This window comes from Canis lupus, chromosome 33, assembly GCF_003254725.2.
Source record: "Canis lupus dingo isolate Sandy chromosome 33, ASM325472v2, whole genome shotgun sequence".
In the NCBI taxonomy this organism is placed as follows: Eukaryota; Metazoa; Chordata; class Mammalia; order Carnivora; family Canidae; genus Canis; species Canis lupus.
Window position 1 is genome coordinate 27825135 of NC_064275.1, and position 27684 is coordinate 27852818.

The window sequence follows — 27684 nt, forward strand, 5'->3', positions numbered from 1 at the left end:
TGGCTCTTAGCCTTGACTTGACATGGAAATCTCCTACAGAGTTTTAAAACACTATAGCTCTGAATCTGGATCAGAATCTGGGAATGGAGGCTAGAAGTGAGAGTCACGGCCAGAGGAGGAAAAGGCAGGCCCAGGACTGGCCAGGGGGCATGAGGAAAGCAGGGCCTGTCCCCACATTCACCAGCCCTCGCTGAGCTGAGAACATGCAGACATGTTCTGGAGAAGGTGTGAACTCTACTTGACTTGAGGTGGGGCAGAGTCTCCAGGCTGACCTCTCAGGAAGAAATGTGGGGATGTGATGTGATTTTGAAAAACCCTGTGCCTGTAAATCTGAAGAGAAGAAGCCTAAAGGACACAATTGGACATATGTCTGTCGGTGGAAAGGGTCTGAGGTCACCATCCAGTGTCACTGAAGCCTGAGGCTGGCATGGAAGTGACGGCAGTCCCTCTAGTCTCTGGTGTCAGGCCCTGCATGTGGTGTACCAGGCCCAGAAGGTCTGTAGGCTGAGATCAGTGGGAATTCTTTGGGGTTCACAGTGGTGCGGAATGTGGACGACACATAAAGTCTCATCTACACAGGTAGATAGAAAGCCTAATTCATGCAAAATGGACTTTGGAGGAGGCCTCACTAAAACAAACTCTGTGAAGTAAGAATGAGGCTCAGCCATCTGTTTGTAAATTAAGAACACTCTAAAGATATTGCCATAGGTCAGGGGTTCTTAGCCTGAACTTTGGGAATGGATTGGGAGATGTCTGAAAATCCTGAAATTAGAGACATTCAACTGTCTTATGCAAAAAGGAGTTTATCTGGGTGTGCAAAGTCCAGGGCTCAGTCAGCCTTTGGGAAAAAGTGTATCTAGTTATTCAGATAATATCATCAAACGTCTCCTCAGTTTGTCTTTCTGTCTCTCATCTCTATCTCTCTCTCTAGCTCTCTTATCTCTTTCTTCTATGTTGACTTGATTCTCAGGCAGCTTCTTCCTATGTGGTTATGGCCAGATGGTCTCCAGCTGCTTTAGGCTAACATTCCACCAACTTAGAAATCTTGTGGGAAGAGATTGCCGCCTTCCCAGCACTTCTTGCTAAGCTCTCATGGTTTATGCTCCTTGGCTAAAATTGGGTCATGTGTTAAGTTTGAACCAATCCCTGTGACTGACTGGTCGAGCCCAGGTCCTGGACCCATCCTTGCAGTGGAAAGTGGATGGGGCAGGATGTCAGCCATACCCAAATACATGGCCTAAGAATGGAGGAGGGTTGCTTCCTCAAAGAAAACTCAAGATGCTGTTATAAAAGGAAGGGCCAAAGATTGCAAACACATGGGGAAAATTCTGTTAGTGACCCTCAGAGTGTGGCCTCAGTACCAACATCAGCATCCGCAGGGGGTCTATAGAAATGCAAATCCTCAGGGCCCCCGTCCTAGACCGCTGGGAGTGGAGCCCAATACTCTGTGCTTTAACTCACCCTCCAGGTAATTCTGATACACACTCAAGTCTGAAAACCACTACACTACAGGTTCTCACACTATGCGGCGTGTTACAAAAACACCTGGGGAATTTTTCAAACTATTGAAGCCGAGGTGCACCTCAAGTGAATTGATTTGAAGCTCCAGGGCATTGGGGGAGGAAGACCTAAGCATCGATTCCTAAACTTAGTTCCACCCTGGAATCACCTGTGGAGCCTTAAAAACAAACAAACAACAACAACAACAAAAAACTAATGCTAGAATTGTTTTGTCTTAATTCCAGTATAATTAGCATAGTGTCATATTAGTTTCAGATGTACAATATGGTGATTCAATAATTCTATGCACTACTCAGCGCTCATCATGTACGTGTGCTCTCTAATCCTCATCACCTGTTTCCCCCATCCTCCCCACCTCCCCTCTGGTAGTCTTTTGTCTCTTTTTTGCTGCTTGTTCTGTTTCTTAAATTCCACATATGAGTGAAATCATATGATAATTGTCTTATTTCACTTAGGAAAATACCCTCAAGGTCCATCCAGGTTGTTGCAAATGGCACAATATCATTCTTTTTTATGGCTGAGTACTGTTCCATATGGCACATCTTCTTTATCCATTATCTATTGATGGACACTTGGGCAGCTTCCATAATTTAACTATTGGAAAAAATGCTGCAGTAAATTTAGGGGTACATATATCTTCTCGAATTTGTGTTTTTGTATTTCTTTGGGTAGATACTCTTTTTTGGGGGGGGGTAGATACTCTTTGGTGGAATTACTGGATCATATCATAATTCTATTTTTAATTTTTTTGAGGAATCTCCATATGGTTTTCCACATTGGCTGCACCAGTTTGCATTTTCACCACAGTGCACCAGGGCTCTTTTTTCTCCACACCCTTGCCACACATCTGTTGTTTCTTGTGTTTTTGATTCACATTCTGACAACTGTGAGGTGATTTCTCATTGTAGTTTTGATTTGTATTTCCCTGATGATCAGTGATGTGGAGCATCTTTTCATATATCTGTTGGCCATCTGTATGTCTTCTTTGGAGAAATGTCTGTTCATGTCTTATGCCCATTATTAATTGGATTATTTGTGGGTTTTTTGGTGTTGAGTGATATAACTTCTTTATATATTCTGGTTATTATCCCCTTATCAACTATGTCATTTGCAAATATCGTCTCCCATTTAGTAGGTTGTCTTTGTTTTGTTTATTGTTTCCTTTACCGTGCAGAAGCTTTTTATTTTGATGTATTCTCGATATATTTTTGCTTTTATTTCCTGTATCTCAGGAGACATATTTAGAAAAATTTAGCTGCAGCAAATATCAATGAAATTACTACCTGTGTTCTCTTGTAGGATTTGCATGGTTTCAGGTCTTACATTTAGATCTTTAATCCATTTGGAATTTATCTTTGTGTGTGGTGTAAGAAAGTGCTTTGGTTTTGTTCTTTTGCATGTAACAATCCAGTTTTCCCAGCACTATTTGTTGAAGAGACTTTTTCCCCATTGTATATTTTTGCCTACTTTGCTGAAAATTAATTGGCCATATAATCATGGACTTATTTCTTGGGCTTCTGTTCTGTTCCATTGATCTATGCATATATATTGGTGCCAGTACCATATTGTTTGTTTGTTTGTGTGTTTAAGATTTTATTTACTTATTTGAGACAGAGAGTGAGAGAGTGCCCAAGAGGAGGAGGGGGAGAGAGAGAAACAGACTGTCTGCTGAGCAGGGCGCCAGGTATGGGGCTGAATCCCAGGACCCTGAGATCATGACCCTGGCTGAAGGCAGATGCTTAACCAGCTGAGCCCCCTGGGGGCCCCTTGATTACTACAGCTTTGTAGTATATCTTGAAATCTAGGACTGTGATACCTCCAGCTTTGTTTTTGTTTTTCAAGATTGCTTTGGCTGTTTGTGGTCTTTTGTGGTTCCACACAAATTTTAGGATTACTTGTTCTAGTTCTGTGAAAAATGCTGTCAGTATTTTGATAGGGATTACATTAAATCTGTAGGTTGCTTCAGATGGTATGGACATTTTAACAATAGTTGTCCTCCCAAACCATGAGCATGGGATGTCTTTCCATTTGTTTGTGTCATCCTCAATTTCTTTTATCAGTGTTTTACATTTTTCAGAGTATAGATCTTTCACCTCCTTGGTTAAGTTTATTCCTAGGTATTTTATTATTTTTGGTGCAATTGTAAATGGGACTATTTTTCTTATTTCTCTTTCTGCTACTTCATTATTAGTCTATAGAAATGCACCAGATTTCTGCATATTGATTTTGTATCCTTCAACCTTACCAAATTCATTTGTAAGTTCTAGCAGCTTTTTGGTGGCATCTTTAGGATTTTCTACATATAGTATCATGTCACCTCCAAATAATGTAAGCTTTTCTTCTTCTTTACCAATTTGGATGCCTCTTATTTCTTTTTTTTTTTTAAGATTTTATTTATTCATTCATGAGAGACACACAGAGAGAGGTGGAGACACAGCCAGAGGGAGAAGCAGTCTCCATGCGGGGAGCCTGATGCAGGACTCCATCCCAGGACTCCAGAATCACGCCCTGAGCCGAAGGCAGATGCCCAACCGCTGAGCCACTCAGGCATCCCGCCTCTCATTTCTTTTTCTTGTCTGATTGCTATGGCTAGGACTTTCGGTACTATGTTGAATAAAAATGATGAGGGAGGACATCTTTGTCTTACCCTGATCTTAGGGAAAAAGCTTTCAGTTTTCCCACCATTGACTATGATGTTAACTGTGAGCTTTTCATACATGAATGCCTAGATTTTTTTAAAAAGCTTTTCTGATGATTTCATAAGCACCAGTGTTTAATAACCATTGCCCTACCATCCCCTTTAAATTGTCTGAGGACATTACCATAAAATATCTAGATGTAGGTTGGAAGAAACAGGCATCTATTTTCTTAAATCCCTCAACTCAAAACCTGGTCACGTATTTGATGCTGATTCCCTTTTCTTTCAGGTTTATGGTGAGTCTGTCTTAGCAGCTAGTTCCACAAGGGCTAGGATTACTTTGTTCATCAATGTAGACCTAGTACCTAGAACAGAACATGACACATAGTAGCCATTCAATAACTATTTGCTGAATTATTGAATAAGTCTGCAATTGGTCAGTGTCCCAGTTGTGTTCAAGACTTCCCTGTTGGGTTGTAGACATCACTGGTCTCATTCTGGAAGGCACATGAGGATAGCAATGGGACTTTGAGTTATTGGTGCCCAACCCCCAAGTGAATATCCAGGATGGCCAAAATACATTAACTTAAGTTGGGTAGGTGGTCCTAATGATCTTATGCCTTTGAGAATAGGATGCATTCCTGGGTTATAAGGACCGGTGGGCACCTACCTGATGGATTCTTTTCATAGAGACTAAGACTAGTTTAGGGTGTACTCATACTATGATTTATGAAGTAAAAGCTGGGTCTTCCACAAATATCTAACTCAAGCCAGTTTCTGCAAGGTGATGTCATCAGCCTCTTACAAAGGATTATGATAGAAAAGTGATCAGTGTTACCTGAACTCAAAGGCCCAGAAGGAAGATTTAAGTGAAAAAGTAAGTGGTTACCAAGCAATTAAAGCATCTTTCAGTTCCTGTCAGAATGCCCCAAAAGTATCTGGAGAGGTGGATTAGTTAGCTAGACCAAATATATAGTCTTGCATCATAGCCCCCATGAGTGGATTATAAGCAAATAAAACTCACTTTTAGAAGGGCTGAAGTCCTAGCCAATTTTCTGCTCTGGGCTGGCAAGGACCACAAAACGGCTTTTGTCTTTACTGATATGGAGGAGAGAATTAGACAGTAGTATGTATTGGTTGCCACAGGTTAGAACTGGAACCCAGGATAACTATGACCTGAATTCATTCAGACTGACAAGATGAGGCTGACCAATAGTCAGGATGATTGGCAAATCAGAAACCTGGAAGAAGGCTGCAAGCACAATTTGAACTTTTACTTCTCTGTTTTGTATGTGGAGCACAGGAGCACATTTCCTACTCAACAATGAGATTCTTATATAATCCCCACCAGGAGAGGCTATCAGGGGGATGCCAGTGGCAGACCTAGAAGTTAGATTTTGACTCTAGGTTCTACTGTTCCTCTAGGGTGAAGCTTTTCAGAGTTTCTCTTTAGACTTAAACCATTAAAGCCTCATCATGGTTCATTCATTCAATCCCTCAGTTCTAAAAGAGGACCCTACCTTTTAAGGATTTGGTGGGGGGGGGGGGGTGTGCGCGCGCACAAGTGAGACAATGCATAGAAAGGAATTAGGAAACTGCTTGGCACAGATAAATGCTTAATATATGTTAGCTACTGTTATTCATTAAGTTGTGCTACTGTTATTTCCCGAGCATCTACTGTGTTCCAGCCAAATGCTGCAACACATAGATTCTAAACATGGGTCAAATTGAGAAAGGAAGCCCCAAATCCTGATCATTCCCAAAAGGCTTGTTCGCTGGCTGTCTTTCTTGCAGGTGGGAATTGGTTACCTGAGTTATCAACTTCTGGTTTTTTAAATTCCTCTCACAAAATTCCCTTTTTTTTCTGACCAATGGGCCTTCTCTATGAGTGCAATATGTTTCCAGAAACCCCTTTTTCCTAAGTCTGGACACAAAGGAATGGAAGAGATGACCTGTGAGTGATGAACACAGTGGTTCATAAGATGGCCTAGCAGATGTGATCCAGGTGGGCCTCATGGTGCAAGTTGAAGGATGTGAGTGTGTCCTTGAAATATGAAAAATATTTTTAAAAGAAAAGCTTAGGAATTAAGCAAAGGAATAATCGTCCCACTGGGTGTGGTTGGGGAGATGGTCAATGGAAGCCTTCCTCCACCATAAGTAAGATGTTTGGAGTTTCTCAGTAGGCATTCACCCAACTGGAACTATTAAATGTCTCCCTAACAGGTACTCTCATGCATATGTCTTTTACAATTCTATTAGCAATCCTGTAACATAACAATTCTCTCTCCTTCTTTGACTTATTTATTTTTTTAATCTTTTTAATTTATTTATTAAATGAGGAATTTGACAATCAGGAAAGTGAAGTGACTTGCCTAAGGTCATACCGTTTTAAATTTTGGGCTTATGATTTCCAATCCAGAGGGCAACATGCTTGTAGGCCGGGAGCCTATAAATCATAAGCCTATAAAGAACTCATTATTAGCAGCAACCGTTAAAAGGAGGGAAAGAAGAGTTAAGTGAAGGTGTTTTCAATGCGGAGGAGGGGGTCCAGGTTCCAAGACCCAGGGGAAGGAGAGGGTGAGTCTGTTAGAAAAAGCATTACGGGAGTCTTGAACCTTCTGACCCCACGCCTCTCCCCCCTCCTTGGCCTCGTCTGGTTGTTTTTTGTTTTTGTTTTTGTTTTTGTTTTTGGTCACTTAGTAAACATTTATTGAATGAATGGATAGAAAACTTATACATGCAAAAAGATATCCAAAATATAGTCTACTCCCTGTTACCGCACAACAGAAAACCGAACATACAAGCTTAATAACCTAATCAGCCATAACATGTTAGAGATGGTGACTTTCACTAAACTTTTCCTTATCTTTAAAATTGCTTCTTTTCAAACCTTAATTTGTTTTTTTTTTAATTTGGACAATGTAGACTTTTATTTTATATATATATTTTTTTATTGGAGTTCAATTTGCCAACATATAGCATAACACCCAGTGCTCATCCCAAGTGCCCCCCTCAGTGCCCATCACCCAGTCACCCCCCACCCCCCGCCCACCTCCCTTTCCACCACCCCTTGTTCATTTCCCAGAGTTAGGAGTCTCTCATGTTCTGTCTCCCTCTCTGATATTTCCCACTCATTTTCTCTCCTTTCCCCTTTATTCCCTTTCACTATTTTTTATATTCCCCCTTTATTCCCTTTCACTGTTTTTTATATTCTCCCCTTTATTCCTTTTCACTATTTTTTATATTCCTCTCTTTATTCCCTTTCACTATTTTTTATATTCCCCCTTTATTCCCTTTCACTATTTTTTATATTCCTCTCTTTATTCCCTTTCACTATTTTTTATATTCCCCCTTTATTCCCTTTCACTATTTTTATATTCCTCTCTTTATTCCCTTTCATTATTTTTTATATTCCCCCCTTTATTCCTTTTCACCATTTTTTATATTCCCCCTTTCTTCCCTTTCACTATTTTTTATATTCCCCCTTTATTCCCTTTCACTATTTTTTATATTCCTCTCTTTATTCCCTTTCACTATTTTTTATATTCCCCCTTTCTTCCCTTTCACTATTTTTTATATTCCCCCTTTATTCCCTTTCACTATTTTTTATATTCCCCCTTTCTTCCCTTTCACTATTTTTTATATTCCCCCTTTATTCCCTTTCACTATTTTTTATATTCCCCCCTTTCTTCCCTTTCACTATTTTTATATTCCCCCTTTTCTTCCCTTTCACTATCTTTTATATTCCCCCTTTCTTCCCTTTCACTATTTTTATATTCCCCCTTTTCTTCCCTTTCACTATCTTTTATATTCCCCCTTTCTTCCCTTTCACTATTTTTATATTCCCCCTTTTCTTCCCTTTCACTATCTTTTATATTCCCCCTTTCTTCCCTTTCACTATTTTTATATTCCCCCTTTCTTCCCTTTCACTATTTTTACTATTCCCCAAATGAATGAGACCATATAATGTTTGTCCTTCTCCGACTGGTTGCTAAGCCAAAGCCGAGCACGGAGGCCGCGCACCGGAGAAGCACCTGTTGCGCCCCGAGGCTGTGCGCGCGCCTCACCGCGAGCCCCGCACGCGCACCTGGGTCCGCGGCCCGACCGCCCGCGGGGACTCGCGAACAGCTGGACTCGGAGCCCCGCCCCCTGCCGCGCCCCGCCCACCGGGCCTGGCCCCGCCCACCGGGCCTGGCCCCGCCCACCGGGCCTGGCCCCGCCCCCGCCCCGCCCCCGGAGTGGCCCGGGCTCCCGGCCCGCGGCGGCGGCGCTGCAGGGAGCGGACGGCGGGCTGCGCGGGCGGAGGCACCGGGACCGGCCGGCGGCCGCGGCGCTCGACTTTCCCGCGGGCCCGGGCCATGCCGGAGCGCGGGGGGCGGGCGGCAGCATGAAGGGCGGCGAGCGGCCCTACACCCGCGCTCCCTCCCTGGGGTGGCTCTTCGCCCGGTGCTGCTGTTGCCTCCCGTGCAGGGGTGAGTGGCTGTGCGCGTTGCACCTCCCGCCAGCGGAGCCGGGCCGGCGGGGCCCGGAGCAGGGGTGCGGGGCTGGGGGCTGGGGGCTGGGGGCAGGGGCGCGGCGCGGGGGGGGGGTCGGCGTGGGTCGCCCCGGCGTGGATGCCGAGCGCATTTGCATCGCAGTTACTTACTTGTCAGCGACTTTGGAAGTCAGGACGCCGGGCTGCAGGGCAGGGGGGAGGGGAGAGGGTTGGGAGGGCTGAGGGGTGATGGGGAGGTTGGGGGCAGGCCCCCTCCCGGGCCCCCCCAGCTGTGTGTCCCTGCGGTGGCCCCAGGGGCCCTTCCCTGCTCTCATTTACATATGGATCTCCGTGGAGGGATTGACGAGTGACTCCTAGCTATAGGAATGTGTTTGACACTTGTGTCTACACTAGGAACTATTTTTGCCAAGTGACAATTTTCTTTGGGGACTGGAGCGGGAGTTTTGGGAGTTTTTCCCCCGCCTGGGCTTTCTCGCAGGCTCGCTGGCTGGGGTTGCAGCCCTGGGCTCTGGAGCTCGGCTCATTAATTAACCAAGAACTCTCTGTGCACCCAATTAGGGCTGTATTTAATTATTCTGCTAATTTTATTGTTGTCGGGGAGATGGCAGGAAGCAGCTAACTTCCCCAAAATCGGCCTGCAAAACAAGATGGTGAGAAGGCTCGCAGGGAGGAGATCATTGTGGAGAGTCTCCTGAGAAAGAAATGGGGCCCTTCCCAGACAGGGTGCCCGCAGGTTCCCCAGGCTGTCCCAGTGTGTTTAACATTTCGGCTTGCAGGGTGGGGAGAGGACACATCTTGCTCCAGGGCGGTTAGAAGTCAGAATATAGCCTCTCAGTGGACATTTGCCCTTTTTAAATTTTACCTGTTGGACATCCCCCCACCCCTCCCATTTACGGTGCCCCAGTGTCCATCCTCTTCCTCCTGGAACAAAGTCCCGATGGAACTTCCTCTCTGGGTTACTGATAAATCTGCTTCATCTTCATCCACGGCCCACACAGAGCAGAGCCCTGACAACTTCTTCTTTCTGAGCCGATAGAAGGCGACAGAAACTAATTAAACCTGAAGGACCTTTCGCAAGTCTTTAGGCTCACCGTGCCCGCAGTAGCCTTCCACTCTGCGCGTGCAAGTAGACCAGCGTGCCGGCCAGCTCTAGAAGCCAGATTGAGATGGAGGAGGAATCTTAGGGGGCCAGGGGCCCTCCCCAGAATCCAAGCCTGGTTCAGAAACATTCCAGACCAAGCCTGGGAACCGAAGGAAGGGGACATTAAAAGTGAGAGGAAGCAGGAAATGATGGCCAAGGGGAATCTGAGTGGGTGGGATTGCTCCGGCGGCTGTGCTGCTTTCTTGGTGAAGGGTTTCCCAGTAGGACTTCTTGGGAGCCCATTTCCTGTTAAAAGCAGAACTCGGGGACTGTGGGCAGTGCTTTTCTAAAGCCCCTGAAGCTGCCTGCTTGAACCCAGCTGTGGGGCAGCCCAGTTTGCCTGCAGAGGAATTCTCCTGGGGTCTCTGGGCCCTTGGCTTGGTGGATGGCCCTGGCTGCCCCTCCCGCGCGGGGCCCAGGAGGTCGGGGGGTGCTGGGTGGGGAGGGAGAGAACCCGCCTCCTGCCTGCAGGACTGGGAAAGCCGCAGCTGCAGGCTCTGTGGCTCGCAGAGGGGCCCTGGGAGGAAAGGGGGTGTCGTGAGGGCCAGAGCAGGAGGGGAACAGTGACCCTCAGCTGGGGATTGGAGGAAGTAACAGACAATGAACGCAGCTTAAAAATGAAAAGGAAAGTGATGGAGGTGGGTGCCTTGTCCCCTTCTCCCGCTTTCCTCCTTACTCCTTCCCAGATGTGAGCCGTGGATTTGACAAGCTGGAGCTCCAATCTGCAGGTGATGGGGCGGGGGCGGGGTGAGTTAGCTACCCTTTAAAGAACTGCTGGCCTCGGCTGGGCAGGGCCATCCTATCTGCAGGATGGGGCTACCCGGGACTCTCTAGGTTTGCTCTAGCAGGAAAGAGAGGTCTGAGTCTCCACCCAGACTGGAGTTATCTCTTCTATTCAGAAGCAGATTGCAAAGATAAGGTCTTGAGCATCTTGCCCAGAGCCCTGTGGACTCTAGAAAGAAACTTGCCCAATTGCAACACGTAGAAGGGCGCGGGGAAGTCTGAGTGGCTGACTAGAGCGGAGGGCAGCGCTGCCAGGGACTGTTGGCCTCTCTTTTCAGTTGAACCAGTTTCTCTGGTTGTACAGACTTCATACAATTGAAAGGCAGCTTGCCCTTTTCAATAAAGGCAGCTGGCTATTTGGCCTCCCTCTCTCCCCCTGTGGCTCCAGGAGCTGCACTCTGAAACTAGTGGGTCGGAACCCACGACTCTGGTTCCCAGGTCAAGGGGCCTTCCCCAACCGGCTTCCGGTCACTCAGAATTCAAAGGATGGAGGAAAGTCTAAGAAAAGTCCTTCTACAGTCTGAGGAAAAGAGGAAGTAGAACATTCTGGTTATTTTTGACCAGCCCAAAGCCAAGTGAGGTGTCCTAGACTTACTGGTGAATCTGAAGTGGTTGTAGCTGTTAGCCCAAGGGTAAGAGTCAAGGTTTTAGTAAAGTACCTGGGTGGCCTTTAAACATCATATTTGAGAAAAATGGGGGTGAAATTAGCAGAGCCTGTCTTTTGATTTGGAAAAGTGAGAAGAGCAACTATCTACTGTCTCTTCCAATTTTGGGGTTCTGTTGAGTATGAGGATGGTAAAGGGGTTTGATGGGAGGTGATCTTTCTTGCCTACCCTGAAATGGATTTCTTAGGGCAGGAAAACTGAAAACCCAAGGTGGGATGGAAATAGAGATCAGGTGAAAAGAAAGAAAGACAGCAAATACATTTAGAGCTGCCTTTTTACAAGGGGAAAAGAGCCACGCGTGAGCTGATAGCATATGCATATGTCTGAAGGCTGATTAATCACTGATGTCATGCTTTGTGGGAAGTTTTGGTGTCGCTCTGGCTACTTAGACTTTCCCTTAAGCCTGAAGAACTGGGTCAGCCCTGGATGCTTCCTCAGTTGTCTTAAATTTTTAAAAAGCACGGAACCCAGAAACTTTTCTGACCTTGCTAGGTGGAAGCCAGTGTTAGAGCCTCTCATGTTCTAGTCCACTTCAGGCGTAATTAACTTGGGGTATGTGGACCAAAGTCCCTTCTGGGAAACCCTTCCTGATTACTGTCCACCTCTGCATGTCCACAGTGTGCACAGGATTCATTTACATTTGTTTACTACTATACCTCTGTCCCTACCTCTCGAGGCCACGTGCCATTGTGTGTTCCCATTTACACCACAAGTGCCCGGTTCAAGAGTCTGAGTCAGAGGTAAAGAGAGGAAGGAGTGGTGACTTAACCACACTGAATCAGCTTAGAGGGGAGGTGCTGGGATCACATTCCCATGGCTTTTTCACCACAGAGGCCATTGGGTTCCAGCTTGACTCTGACATCATGGGCTCTGGGTAAGGGCCATGGGGCTTTACGGGGTATCCCAAGTCATCCTCATCTGTAAGCTCTCTTTTTTTTTTTCCTACCTTTTCCCAGAATCACTACTCAGGGACCTTATGACTTGAAGTGAATGTCTCTTCTTTGGCCTATAAATTAATACAGCTCATTTTATAAACTGATTTTAACGTGTGAAAGTATGACATCAAGTTCCTTTAGAAAGGTGCTAGTAACCTCAAAGAGAAGCTCTTGTGACATTCACTATTAGTGACTTAATTCACCACTCAAGGTACGAAATCCTTGGGATCTTAATGCACACACCCTTGAATTTCTTCATCTTCCAGGACATACCTGTACCACAAAGAAAATGGAAACCGCCATTTAGCATGTAGGTTTTTCCAGTGTATCTCCTGGTTTTTCTGCCTCCTGGGGAGATATGCTAACGTGGGGAGAATTACCACACATACCTACTGTCCCCAACCCAAATCCTGTTTCCTTTCCCCTATCTGACTCTCTGACTAGGGAATAGCAAGAAGGATATCACTTATTTCTGGGATAATAGTACTGACTGCCAGTTGGAGTGTCCCTGTAGAAATGGGAGTGAGTGTATGGGCTTGGTGGGATGAGGTGGAAATTGGAAACAGAAGCCAAATGTCCCTCCTCTGGTACAGCTGTAGGTCTTACACTCACCGATGATGCTGGAGGTATCACCCCCGTGGCTCCATGTGCTACAGTTTGGAAGTCCTAACATGGGATAAATAGGTAGAAATTCAAACTCTGAATCTATACTCTTATGCAAAATGATTTTATTTTTTTATGAAGATTTTATTTTTTTTATTCATGAGAGATAACAGAGAGAGGCAGAGACAAGAGAAGCAGGCTCCATGCAAGGAACTCAATGCGGGACTCGATCCCGGGACTCTGGGATCACACCCTGAACCGAAGGCAGATGCTCAACCACTGAGCCACCCAGGCATCCCACAAAATGATTTTAAAGTTAAAAAATAAAAGCGAACGTTGGGGGTTCACTTCTGAGCCCCCTATGGTAGTCCTGTCTCCACTGAAGAGCTGTTTTTGATATTCTCCTTCATGATCATTCCACTTGAGAATCTTCATGCTGTTCTCTTCTGCCCTGATGATACTCCTCATCCTTCGAAGAGCTGCTCCTCCTTCAGTGAGTGAGTGGCTACATGGCCTGTCCTTTCCTTCAGACCAAACCTCAGACTTTTCCTGAAGGGGGTCCTAGAAAAAGCATGGATCTGAAACCCAAGGGAGGGCTTTTCGAACAGAAGGGACAAAATCGTAGAAGGTTAGAGATCACTTAATAGAACTTCCTTTATGGAGGAGGAAACTGAGATACAGCCACTTAGTAGCAGATCAGAATTGAGCCTTTTTCCTGTACTCTTTCCTCAATCCATTATTGTCTTCTGGGCACATGTTTCTCCTACTATGGGCACAGACCAGGTCGCTCCAGCTCAGAAGGGTGGAGGCAATCCCTCGACTGGAATTTAGGTGTTGACTGTGGATTACCTGTAGTTCTGGGGGTGACTGCATTACCGGGAGCCCTTTGGAACTGGACCTGCCTGGTCTGCTTTGAAGTGTTCTTTCGTCTGAAGACCATGGAAGGCAAAGACTGTCACATAAGCTGTCCCGGAGCGGCTTATGCACATGTTCTTTTTTTTTTTTTTTTTTTAGAGGTTTTATTTATTTATTCATGAGACACATGAGAGAGAGGGAGAGAGAGAGACATAGGCAGAGGGAGAAGCAGGTTCCTCAGAGGGAGCCCGATGTGGGACTTGATCCCTGGACCGGGAACACGACCTAAGCCAAAAGCAGACACACAACCACTGAGCCATTCAGGTGCCCCCATGCACATGTTCTTAATGAATATCTTTTCATGTTTTCCCCTTGGGTTCAATTTAATCCAGCAAGTCCCTCCCCCACCCCCTTTCTTATCCCATCTCTTGAATGTACCCTTTTAGGTGGAAATGAACCAATGAAATGCATTCCTACCATTTTATCTTTGAACGTTGTTGGTTTTTATGTACACACAGTGTTTTAATTCATTTGACAAATGTTTATGTGCTGACTGCCTGCCAGCCCCACACTAGGTACTGGGGAGGATGGATGGGAGTCATAATGGTGCTGACCCCATTTGGCTGTTGTGAAGATTAGCTAAGGTAATGCATGTAAGGGGCTTAGCATAGCACCAGGCATAGAAAGTCTTTTTTTAAAAGGTAGCTACTATTGGTAACAGTAATCGTAATACTAGATATAGACCCCATCCTCAGGGGACTCCATCTAAATATTTGTGGACTATCTGCATGGCAATACTGTAAATCTATGTTCCTAAGCAATTTAATGGTCTTGGTTCAAACCATGGTCAACCGTGCCTCAATTCTGTGGCATTGTCACTGTGGGGGAAGAAAGTCTGTGGTCTAGAAATATGGTAGAGATTTCCTTCTTCTTTTTTATTAAACCAATTCAAAAAAGAAACACGTAACATTCCTAGTATTACAATCTCTACGTGTTCCATTAAAGAATATTCCAAAGAGGATACTGGCAAGAAATCCTAAACATCTCTGAGTTATTCTTCTCTGAGGGAAAACACAAGGTAAGACAATTGAGGCATAACTACACCGGTATTAAAGTTCAGATCCTGAGAACACGTCTTCTATAAAAACACATCACTTCTTCTTGGCTGCCCTTTGATTTTTCGCTAACAATCTAATGATGCGTGTTTTTCTATTCACTCCAGCCAACATTTATTGCATATTCATCATATGCAAAGCTTTGCTGGGCTGCTTTTGGCTGTTTTTGTCTAGATAAAAATCACCACCTGCTGCCCACAGCAGCCCTCAAGGTTCTGAGGTTTGGCCAGTATCTTCTTGGTATCCCTTGTAGATGGGAGACTTGGGTAGCTTGGCTCTCCCACTGGGTGTGCTCAGTAGTCACTGAAGAATATCTTTCCTGGTTGACGGGCAACCTTTTGTGTTATACCTCCTGGAAGGAGGGGAGCCCTGGTCATACCTGTGAGACAGCAAGAAGGCTGCCAGGTTGGCTTCAGCCAGGTAAAAGAGCAAAGATCAGAGTTTTAGAACACGTTCTTCAACATTTTTCTCACTTTCCTGGTGACCACAGTGAGGAAACTGTCAAGTTGAAAGGAAGGGAAACCCCTTCTACTGCTAGATTGAAACAGGATCTCCTCAAACATTTCTGTTTCTAGGTATCTGCTTTCCTTGGGGCGGGGTTAGTTGTAACCACGTGTGGCACCTGATTGTAACAGGCTCTCAGGACACTCCCCGTTTGTGCCCTCCTGCCGTTAGAACCTCCATATTGCTCCCCACTCCACGGGGAACCAAGCCTCACTGTTAAAAAGAATTGCAGGGACGCCTGGGTGGCTCAGTTGGTCAAGCATTCAACTCTTGATTTTGGTTCAGGTCATGGTCCCAGGGTGGTAAGATCGAGCCCCACATAAGCCCAATGTGGAGCCCTGCATCTGTGCTCAGTGGGGAGTCTGCTTGAGATTCTCCTCTTCTGCTCCACCATGCCCCCACCTCCCCATGCTCGTGCACACGCTTGCACGCTCGCTGCCTCTCTAAAATAAATAATTAAATCTTTAAAAAAAAAAATTGCAAACACTCCACTTCTGCACAAATTTTGGATCTCAGGCTCACAACCCTGCAGTGCCTCTTTCTCTTTTCTCTCTACTTAGAACAGAAATTCTTGAAGGTGTCACTGGGGAACATACTAGAAATGCAGATTCTTGGCCCCATTGACTCAGACCCAGCAGTCGTTTTAACAAGCCCTCCACGTGACTTGCTTTTTTTTGTTTGTTTGCTCTTTTTCTCTCCTCTCTAGCTCCACTCTCCCGTCCTAGCCCTGCCCTTCCCCCAGCTCCTGCGAAAGCTCTCTATAACTGAAGATGTCCTGCTTCCCTGGGGATTCTTGCTTTGAGCAGTGGGGGAGGCCCCGGGCTGACACACTTTCACTTGTCAGACAGGGGTAGGAGTTAGGAATCCCCTACAGTTTCCATGAGCTTTACAGCCCCCGAGGGTCCAGTAAGGGAAGAAGGCATCCTTCTTCCTGTTTTAGACTTTTTTGCTTTTATATTTGTTTTCCCCATTACTCTTAAAGCTAACTACAGAAAAAAATCAGAAGTTAGGCAAACAAAAACACCCTAAAAGTGTAACCTTTGCAGCATAATTCTAATTACCTAGAGACAACTTACTTCACTATTTAGTATGTCCTTTTCTATACATTTACCCCCTTAATAAATGGAGTATTTTATTTTTATTTTACAGACTGCTTTATAATCTGATTTCATTTAATCTTTTGAACATCTTCCCAGGTAGAGGCATTTCCAATGTATGTATGTGTGCATATGTTTGTGTGTATTTTATTTTTATTTTTTTATTTGATGACTGTGGCGGGGGCAGGGAGGGTGGAGCAAAGAGGGAAGGAGAGAGAGTCCTCCCTGAGCACAGAGTCTGACTTGGGGCTCCACCTCACGACCCTGAGATCATGACCCAAGTCTACACCAAGAGTCAGAAGCTCAACCAACTGAGCCCCCCAGGTACCCCTCCAGTGTATTTTTAATGGCTGCAAAGTGTTTCAGTGCAGATAATTGTTAGTATTGATTTCATATAATGGTTTAAAGGTTAGTGAAAAGGGATGAGGAAGAGCCTTGGGTAAAGAAATAGATCTTTCCAGAACCAGATTCTACAGCAGACTGAACCTTGTCCTGGGGCTTACATGTGTTCACTCCCTACATCCCCACTTTCCTTTCCTCAGGATGTATGGTTTACCCCACCAGAGAGGTGTGATTTATTCTCTAGAAGATCAGTATGCACTGTGGCAAGGGCACATTTTTCCCCACTCACCCCTTCTCTCCTCAACTTCTGATCGATCATGCAGTTGCTTTCACTCCTAGGGATTTTTCTTCTCTCCTCTCCCCTGTCTCTTTCCTTCCTTCCTTCTTTCCTTCCTTCCTTCCTTGAGACATACCTTTGAAAATGGTCATTTTAAAAGTATTGTAACTGGGAAAGAGTGTGTTGATTTTTTTTTTCCGAACAAAATCATATATAAACATTGGAAAAGCATTTAGAAATACAAATAAATGAAAATAAAATTTCATTATCTGGAGAGAGCCATAGTAACATTTTGAATAATCCTCTTAATCTTTTTTTTCCATGTATATTTCTTTTCCCAGAAATATGACATAGTAGTGTTATAAACATTCTTCATATTATATTTTGAACAACTTCTACAACATTTTTCTCTATGCCTTCAGTATAATGCTGGAGCCAGCCCTGCTCAGGTTGGGATTATTAAATATTTAGGGTTTTGAGAGTGGGTTGGTTAAACCATTGGTAGCTTGAGATGAGCCATGGTGGAGAAGTCACCAGACCCTACAAATCAAGGCTTGTGGGGTTTTCTTAGTTTTAGTCAAAGAGCTGGTTTATCAGCATACCAGGAGATGCACAATTTTACCATGCATAAATGTTTTTTTTTTAATTTTCAATCTATTTTTGGTTGTTTCTGATTTTGGCGACTATAAGCAATACTGTAATGACCAGTCTTAGAGCTAAGTCTTGGCACACACCCATCATTACATCCTTAGGATAAATCCCTAGAAACGGAGTTTCTGAATCAAAGAACATCCAGAATTACACAACTTACTTTTTGGCCAGTAAAACCTCCCGTTTCACACCCTTTGAAAGGAAGAGTGTACTGTTCTTTGTTTTAAGAGGATTTATGAGAAACATCCTGTGATACCAGGAATTTCATGTCTCTCCTGTTGTTTGCTTCTGTTTACATTTTCTGAATTAACTTAATTCTTTTTATATAAGGAAACACCCTGGCTGAGAGCCTTTGATTCATAGGCTACATACTGATATGCAAGTTGGAACAAATATATTTTGTGTTTGTGCTGGATTGAGAGGCAATATATCATGATGATTAAGAGCTTGGACTCTGGAGCCAAGATGAATTTGAATCCTAGCCCTGCTACTTTATCTGTGTGACCTTGTACAAGTTGTATAAAGGTCATTTGGTTCATTTGCCTCATCTGGAAAATGCAGATGATCAAGGAATCTAGTCTTGGGCTTCCTACAAGGGTTAGATGGGTTGACATATGTAAACTGCTTAGAACTGGCATGTGGCAAGTTCTAGGTAAGGTTAGATTATTGTTAGCATCAACAAGTATATAGAAGTCTCCATGGAATTGTGCCAACTGTCACATTCAAATGATTTCATTACCTCCTTCATCATATGGGAAGCTGACCTGAGCATTTCTTGCATCAACCTCCAAATATTTGAACACCATGTGGCAGGTATTGGACTAGCGACAGTAGAGAATTTGAAATGTTTTCATCCCCTTGAGAATCTTGCAGTCCAGCTTGGGAGCTGTTCCATAAATATGAAACAGGAAATAATAGCAAAAAAAAATGGGAGGAGGGGAATAGTTGCTGAAGACAATAAGAGGAAAGATACTCCAAGGTCCTACCTGACTGCTGACTAAAATAATTATGCAAAATCTCATGGGAACACAGTGGCCTGGGGTAATCTGGGAGGACTTCTCAGGAGATACAAGGTTCTCTCTAGGCCCTAAAGAGTGAGAAGGGGTTTTTGAAGGACTGAGTACATAGTGAGAGCAAAGCAATGTGGACATGCAGGGGACCACAGAGCAAAGCAGGTCACCTGCCTTCTAGAGCTGTGTTGCCCAATACTGTAGCCATTAGCCTTATGTGGCTCTTGAAGACTTGAAATGAAGCTAGTCCAAATTAAGATATGCTGTAGGTATGAATTTCATACCAGATTTCAAAGATTTAGTACAAAAAAAAAAAAAAACATTGTATGGGAATCTCAATAATTTGTATATCGATTGTATATTGAAATGATAATATTCTGGAGATGTTGGGTTAAATACAATATATTAAAATTTAATTGCACCTATTTATTCTTTTTTATATGACAATTAGAACATTTTAAATTATATAAAAGTCATATAAAATATTATATAGGGGCACCTGGGTGGCTCAGTCAGTTAAGCATTTGCCTTCGGCTTGGGTCATGATCCCAAGGTCCTGGAATGGAGCCCTGTGTCAGGCTCCCTGATGTGGCTCACATTTATGGTTTGTGCTCTACTTCGATTGGACAGAGCTGTCTGAGAGCTTAAAGTCCATAATACACTGATGTGCCGGAGTAAAAAGTTTCCGTCCCATCCCCGGGGCCAGTCCTAGGCCCTCCTCCCAGCCACCTCCATAATTCCAAGAGAATGCAGTCCCTCTGATGCCCAAAGATGCCCACGGGCCTCCTCAACTTTTAAGGGAGGCAGTTACGTATTTTCATTTCGGAGGGACAGAGTTTGTCTGGCCTGTTTGGCCTCGTGGGGCCCAAATTGCAAGTTCTCCACCAGAGCTCCGACCGGCTGGCCTCCAGGCACGCGAGGCGGGAAGACCCCGAGAACAGCACCGAACAGGAAGAGCGCGCCACCACCTCTCCCACCCCTCGCCCCTCGGCCAGCTGACTCCCCCTGGTCCTGCTCCTTCATGCGACGTGAGCGACATGAGCGTTGCTGGCCAGCAGGTCCCCGGAGTCTGAGGGAGAAGACGGGAAGCGTGGCAGGGTGGACAGGACAGAGACGTAGAGGTGCCACTAGGAGGGTGCGCGGAGCTCCTGGCTGAATTCGGGCAGGTTTCATTTCGTCCTTTGGCTGAATGATGTGTGAGTGCCCAATTGTGTCATCCTGAGCAGCGTTTGTGATCCCAATTTTTGTCCTCCTGGGCCATCACCAGGTGCCTGGCTGAGCACAGCGCTATCCAAGGTACGGGGATCATTTCCCTGCGTGTCTAGAGACCACCGTGTATATAGCTTGTCCTTGGTCATGGAACACTAGAATTTTACACCAGCTCAGACCATGAAGATCTCCGTTGTACCCATGAGAAGAGCACTTTGGAAAAGAGAAGTCACTTACCTCAGGCGTCAGCTGGTGACTTGTAAATGATACCGCTCTGTCTGTGGCATATTGCTTGTATTTTTGTAGAAGAGACGGTGAAATGTAGAAGAGCCCTGCCCTTTTGTCTGGGGGCACGGAGAGGGTAGAAGCACTAGGTCAAGTCTGAGAGGAGATCCAGCTCTTTGGAGGGAATCTAAGAGTTGAGGAACCTGGTGAATCAGGAATCACTCTTAGGCTCCTAGAACCGTGTCCTAGCCACTCAGTCTAGATTGGCTCCTGTAGAAACCTGCCCACGGTGTCTACTTACGTCTACTGTTTCTCAGTGTCTGGAGGGATTCTAGGGGAACTTTGCTGTGCTGAAATCGCAGCTGGATTCCCAGAATGTAGAACTGAAGGCTGGGTCTTCCTGCTGCCTCTAGTGAAATCAGGGTCTGCCCCGTCGGCCTCAAGTCTCCAAGCAAGACTAGCCAATACATGGGACCGTCTTGAGATATCTCAAGGGCGCTTCCTGTGACCTTCCAAGCAGAATGGAAGGTTAGGTTGATCTGGGGCCAGGCCCGATAGCCAAGGTGCTCTGATCTAATCGGGTCTCCATGATGTCTGTGGCTGCCACAGTATCTAAGGTCTCCTGGACAGGTCATTTATGACTCCTACAGGACTGGGCGATAGGAATCATAGCTAGTGAACAAAGTGGACATGGCACTGCCCTCATAAACCACAGTGTAGAGGGGGCAAGAGATGTCACATAGATTGTTCTAAGTGTTCTCAGAGCATGTATGAAAATATCTGTTGGGAGTGGAAGTGGAATCTATGTTAGGACAATAGGAATCCTATCTAACTAACTATCTGGAACTAACAATAGGTACCAAAAGTCTTGTTACTACCATGCTTCTGCTCCCCAAACGGTTATTATTTGCATCCTGGACCAAGTTTAAAGAGTCTTTCCGAAAAGTTTTTGCTAAATTATAGGAGAACACAAGGGAAATAGAGTAAAAGAAACACGAGGCCAAACAGTTTTCTAGAGTTCATGTTTTTGGTACCTTACTTGAAGCTGGCTGGCTTCAAGGGCTCATGTGCCATTCTTTGGTCCCCAGGCACCAGAGGAACATGTACTGTGTTGTGTCCATAAGGGATCATTGCTGAGGGTCTCACTTCCTAATTCATGACCTGGGGAACTGTCATCTTGTGACCAGAGCCCCCCTTCCTATATATTTTGACCCCAGAATCCAGCTAAAGGGGCTGGATTCCCATTTGCCATTCCACACATTGGGCTCTCCACAATGCTCTGAGGCATTGTCATCCACCGCGGCCGCCTCCTGCAGTGATACTGCACTGATTGGGCCTGCTGGCAGGACTCCACTGAGGCCAAGTGACCCTCTCTTGGCAACGTTGTGGACTTGACTCTACAACATGTGGGGCACTGTTCTCAGAGGACTCTGAGATCTTTTCCAATTCCCATTTCACAAAGGGATTTAAAAAATATCTGTTTACTTGGATTCTGTATGAAAGCAGGGGAAGAGCTCAATAACCTTTTGAAATTTTTTTCAGCCTTTCTAATTTTTAGGTCCCTTTGTGAGTGTGTGTGTGTGCGCGCGCCATGGTCAGGAAATTCTACTCCCTTCACAATTCACCTAAGATCCTAACCACCAAATAGTGTTTCCATTTTAGAGTAGCAGCAGCCAACTCTACCAGAGTGTCTATGGATCTCTTCAAACAGCCAGTTTCCCAGCCCATTCCCAGTGAGGTGGTCAGGTCTAAATTTAACCGTGACCTTCTGCCAGAACTCGCAAGCTTAGGCTGCAAGAGCAAAATCAGAGCTGGACTGTTCTCGGGGCGGGGGTGGGGGTGTGTATGTGTGTAGGGGTTAAAAGGAAAGGTGAGCAGAGCTTCCCAAAGGCCAGGTCAGCCCTGGGGGCAGAGAAGATGTTCGGGGCAGGGAGGTGTATAGTCATCCCAGGGGACTATTAGAGTTTATATCTAGCTTGGCCGCGTCCCTTGGAGAAAGTCAGCCAACCCTCCACCCTCTCGGTTTCCTCCCACTATAAAGTATCCGTGACATAACTCACCTGGATTTGTAATTACCATGGCTCCCTGCCAAGCATTATACCACAATTATGTGCTCACTCTTGCCTCTTATTCTACAATTACTGAACCCAGGTTCATGAGATACGATCTGCACATTGTGTTGTATGGATTTCAGCTCTTGTTTACTTGTCTGGCTTGCATCTTTTTGCATCTACCAACGGGTACATATCTCAGACACAGGATGGGGGCAGTGTCTGTAATTCTGTTGGTAGAATGGCTTTGCACATTTTATATGCCAAAGGTGTGTAAATGCAAAGCAGTGAAACTGGCTTAGTTTACAAAATTTAGCTCATAATATAGTCACACCTCCAGTTTGTATTTATAGTCCTGATTAGCATTCTATACCATAAAATTCACACACATATGTGTGACATCATATATATCTATGGATCATCATAGATAGATAGAGAGATATGGCATTTTTAGGATGGCATCAGCTTGGGATTCAAATAGGACAATTTTCTTTCTTTTTTTTTTTTTTTAAGTAAGCTCCATACCCAATGTTGGGCTTGAATTCATGACCCTGAGATCAAGAGTCACATGCTTTTCCAACTGAGCCAAGCAGGGAGCGCCTTAAATAGGACAATCTTTATTTTTCTGTTTGATCTCTAACAACAGTTTGGAAGTAATGTAGAGGCAGGTTTCGAGAGCCTGCCTTGAATGGATGTCTTTCCAGACTGCCTTGGCTTGCAGCTGAGAGAAGAACCAAATGACAGAGCTTCTGGAGCTGGGGTTCTAGCAATCTTTGAACATGCCCATCACAACAGGGACTTGATTAAGGAGGGAGCATGGGCCACTTGGTGCCCTTGTGCTCATCTGTCATTTTCTGTAAGTAAACCCGAGGAGTTCTACAGACAGTTCGCCCTTTAGCTCTGGTGTCCGAGGGAAGGGCACAGATCAGGGAGGGTCAGAGTGGCTCCATCCTGACCTTAGCACTTAATAAGCGTGTTGTGTTAGTCTAATTACTGACCTTTTTTATGCCAGTCTCTTCCTCTGCATCCTTGGGAAAATTCAGGTATCTATCCATAGGGTATTTGTGAGGATTCAAATAAAAAAAAGTGTGGACCATGTGTGTGGCTTAGTATAGTTCCTGGCTTCCTGGCACATAGAATGCACTCCATAAATACTATAGACTAGGCTAGCAATATACCCTAAATATCATTTATACCCTAAATAATATTCTTTCTCATTATCAGATATTTCTCTGACTCGCAGGGCAGTACTTTTAGGCAGGCCATTAAGTGGAATGGGGGATTAGCAAATATTTTTCAAAACTCTCTGGGAAAAACAGACTGTAACCTAGACTTGTAATTACTGGCCTTTTGCTCAATTTTTGATCGCTAGGAGTGCCCCTGTTTAAAACAAGTTGCTGATCTGGTCCTAGGGCTGATTCAGGGTGAGTGTTTTTATTAAGAAAGAGATAAAAGGTCTTCTCCCTACACCTGGAGGCCAGTGTGCTGACTTCTTAAGCAATTCCTCAGCAGGTCACTACTAAAGATCTTTGTATTTATTAGTCTTTGTATTTAGTTATTTTAGTGTATGCCATTATCCTGTATTCATGTCCAAAGTGTATCATCTTAGATGCATTTCTTTAATTAGTACAATTATCAGCTGTGTTTAGGGAAGTTTCTGGTCTGCCATTTATGGGTCAGAAATTCCTATTTTGTCATCAGCAGCCAATTAGAACTCCTTGATTTCAGTCACCACATTTACCACTTTTAAACAAAAAAACAGAAACATGACGTTTTGGTTAAATTTGTTATTGGCTAGATTTAGATTACTTTTTGCAAGAGTGAAACTCACAGATCTTTAGGTTTGCTGGGAAGAAGGAAGTCAACAGTCCGACAAATTGACACCTTTTAGGCCTATCTATGCTGAGTGGGGTCCTGTCCCCATCCTTGAATTGATCCCCATGGCCCAGGGAATAAAATGCTCAGGTGATTTTTGACTCTACCTTTGGGGTTGGGGCTGGAGGTGGAGATTGAGGAGGAACAACATTTCTACTCACAAACCTGGGCAATCTGTGATGCTCTTATGAAAGGCAAAGAAAAGTGGGTACTGGGGAGGCAGCCAGCATGCATCCTCTCTGTTGACCTGTGGGCCCCTTAGTCTAATGAGAAACTGCAGTAGGGGGAGCATAACTGAACCCCTCTGGAGGAGCGAGGAGGTTGTGTGCAGGCCTTGTGAAGAAGTGACATAAGAACTGGGCCTCCAAAAAAAATAAAATAAAATAAAATAAATAAAATAAAATATAAAATTAAATATAAAATAAAAAAAAATAAAGTAAAATAAAATAAAATAAAATAATAAAATAAAATAGAACCGGGCCTCCAAGGGGTGGAGAAGGGGGGGTTTTCTTCATCTAAGAATTTAGGCAAAGGAAATAGCATGACAAAGGACATAAAGTCCTGGGTACAAATGGAGTATTCTAGAAATGAGGAACAACTAACCATCTACTATGTGTGACTCTGGTATCTCCTTTGGTATCCAGCTTCTGGGGGTCAACCTGCACATCCCACAGATGGGAAGACTGAGGCTCAGAGTCATTAAACTGTTCTCCCAAGAGCATGTGGGTAATGAGTTGAATCTTGGTTTCCTCTCCATGTTCTACTCTCTCTCCCACTTACCCTGCTGCCCAACTCAACTCTGATCCTTGTATCAAGTTCTGTTTTTTTTTTTTTTTTATTATTATGGTGCTAGAATCTGGTACAGTTTCATATTATGTCCCTGAAACTATGGAATGGGTTAGCGGTTCCAGAAGCAGCCTTTTCTGGTCGGGTATTACTTTTATTTGCATATATAAACCCTGTGCCGCCAAAGGTCTTAACATAAGCACTGCTTGGCATACACACACACACACGTTTATACCCTAAATAGCAGAGGCCTAGAAATGTTTGTCTACTTTTGCCAACATCTGACTGTGATTATCTTTAACCACAGTCACACTGTTTGTCTCTTAAAATAGCACTGACTCTCCCGAGGAGGCTGTTTCTGGTTGTCAGGGCCCTCCCAGAGCTCTGGTCCACCTGCCTTCTCCTGGTAACCTTGCACTCCATGATTTCCTGGGATTGATTTCGCTCTTGCCTTGTGTTGACCCTCCTGAGTTCTTCCTTAGGACTCACAGACCTCTCCTGGTGGTCCCAGAACCCACCTGTTGAGTCAGGTAACTGACAGTAGATCTCTGCCTGTAATGTCCCTCAGCCTTTTCTCCTTCCTACTGCTGGCTCTGCCCTCAGGCCATGTCAGTATGCAGCGGTTGGGCACCTGGGTGGCTCAGTGGTTGAGCGTCTGCCTTTGGCTCAGGGCATGACCCTGGGGTCCTGGGATGAGTCCCACATCAGGCTCCCTGCAAGGAGCCTGCTTCTCCCTCTGCCTGTGTCTCTGCCTCTCCCTGTGTGTGTCTCTCATGAATAAATAAATAAAATCTTAAAAAGAAAATGCAGGGGTTGACTTGCCCCAGAAGAGAACAGACTAAAGGCCAAGTGGTGTTTGACCTTGTGAGATGGACCTGGCCAATTTTTGAAAGGGAGTATCCCTTCCCTCTGCCCCGGAGCATGGGTATTATAAATTTCTGTCTTTGCTTTGGGTTTGCCTCCCAGAAGCTCAGTATTCCCCCCTGCTAGTCCCAGGTTTCTTTGCTTTAAAAAATTGTTAGATGTTGACTCCAAACATGATGAGAGTAAAAGGAGGGAATGAAGGTGTTTTTCATCTTACAGTTTCTGACTCTGCATCACCCTGTCCCACCCTCCCCCACCCCTTAGAATAACACATCATACCAAGCCAGGGAAAACCACTACCAGATAGAGCCTGGTGGTCTTATTTGAGGTCTTCCTCCAAACCATCACTAGGATCAAGGGAATGAACATCAACTTATACACGTGATTCTGGGTTGTGTGCTCTGGACTTGGATCCAATCACTGGGAGATCCTTTTCCTGAAACATTTGGGGTGATGTGGGTGGCAAACACAAAAGCCAACACAGTTAGAACTCTGAAAAAAATAGATCTTCAGGACTGCATTCCCGTTTTTCAGGCTTGCTGTATGGTTTGAACAGTGTGTTCTCCAGAGTAGGGGCATGGAGGTCACCCGTTGAGCTCTGGCAAGAGCTACTCTTCGTGGCATCATTGGACTACATTGCTCTTTCTGAACCACAAAAGTTCTTTCTGCATAACCTTGTAAAAGGAGAATTGAAAGCTGAGGTGCCTAATTGCAGAAAATAGGTTTGGGAGATGAAGGTTACAGATGAACTCATGAAAGCCCTATAAATATTTTTATGATCCTTAAAATAAATTACCCCACTAAATAAGGAGAATGAGTACTGTGTTGATTTCCATTCTGTTGGATTAGAAATATTTGAAATTTTCCTAACTTGAAATGTGAACTAGATATCTTTCAATTCATTTTTGTGTGTTGATAATGGGTACTTTAAGACTCTTTCACGCCCACCCTCACTGTGGTCCTTCATCCAGATGGGGCTCAAAACTTTATAAGAGTATAGAATTTAGAGTCCAGTAGACCTCCCTGAATCCTGGCTCTGTCATTTACCAGCTCCGTAACCTGCCACAGGGACTTAACTTCTCCATGCCACATCCTCATTGTCAGCAAAATGGGCGTAATAGGACCTATGTGCACGAAGTGTGCAAATGTTACTGACAATGACACTGAAATGCTTAGCATTCCTGTCATGTTGTAAGTTCTCATAAAGAATAGCACAGAAAATGGAAATATAGACAGTGATGATGGCAAAACTTGTCATACATGTACATACATTTTACATGGTTACATACATAACCATGTACAAGTGGTTAAAATGGTAACTTTTGTGTTACATATATTTTATCATAGTAAAAAGAATCTTAAAATTATACCCCCCAAAAGGCTAAGTATATATGTGTGAAAGAGAGCAATTTATTAATTTATAAGAAACTGAAGGAGGTTTACCAAAGCATGATCTGTAGAAGGATTCTGAATGATTTTTTTATCCTCTTCTTTAAACTTTGATTTTCCCAAATCCCTACAGTAACAACACCATTTACTTCTGCAACTCGAAAATACTTTAAGTTACAACAAAAGTCTAAATGAACAAAAGCATAGCTAAGTAAAACAATGCCAGGCCACCCGCACTGTCAAGCAAGCAGGTCCCGGGACTCTTAGTTCTCCACCTGCCCTGTCATTTTTGGGGTTGATGGGGGCAGGGAGACAAGTGCAGCTTCACCCTGTCCTGGGCCCACACTGGCCTGTGCCCCCATCAGCAGTCTGTCCCTTGCCGCCATCACTGGTGGAACCAGGTGGGACCATGCAGATGGCTCCTTGTGACCCACCCTTTGGAGCAGCACTGACTGCAGGTGCCACATCCATCTTGACTCCCGATTAGAGTTTCAGTACCTTAGGGTTTCTGGTGTCTTGTATTTCATAAAGATGCTTGTGCACCCAGAGACATTTGTCAGCCCCCGTGCTTCCCCCATGGCATCACGATGTATCTGAGCACTCAAGATCAGAGTGATGCTTGGCCTTGCCTCCATCACCCACCCCCTCCTCCA

At 44.7% G+C, this 27684-nt stretch overlaps 1 protein-coding gene across 23 annotated transcripts in view; it reads left to right on the forward strand.

Moving 5' to 3' along the window:
- KALRN (kalirin RhoGEF kinase) overlaps window positions 1–27684 on the forward strand; it is a 659950-nt gene that overhangs the window by 532538 nt on the left and 99728 nt on the right. For 3 of the 23 annotated variants that reach the window (XM_025474952.3, XM_025474945.3, XM_025474959.3), the window contains exon 1: window positions 8469–8631. The exons of 16 other annotated variants lie outside the window; for them this stretch is intronic. In XM_025474952.3, the coding sequence (XP_025330737.1) occupies window positions 8547–8631 (85 nt within the window). In that variant the 5' untranslated portion in view covers window positions 8469–8546. Of the gene's footprint in view, window positions 1–8457; window positions 8632–27684 lie in introns of those variants that run through there. 4 more of the 23 variants (XM_025474958.3, XM_025474960.3, XM_025474929.3 and 1 more) reach the window with 3 other exon arrangements.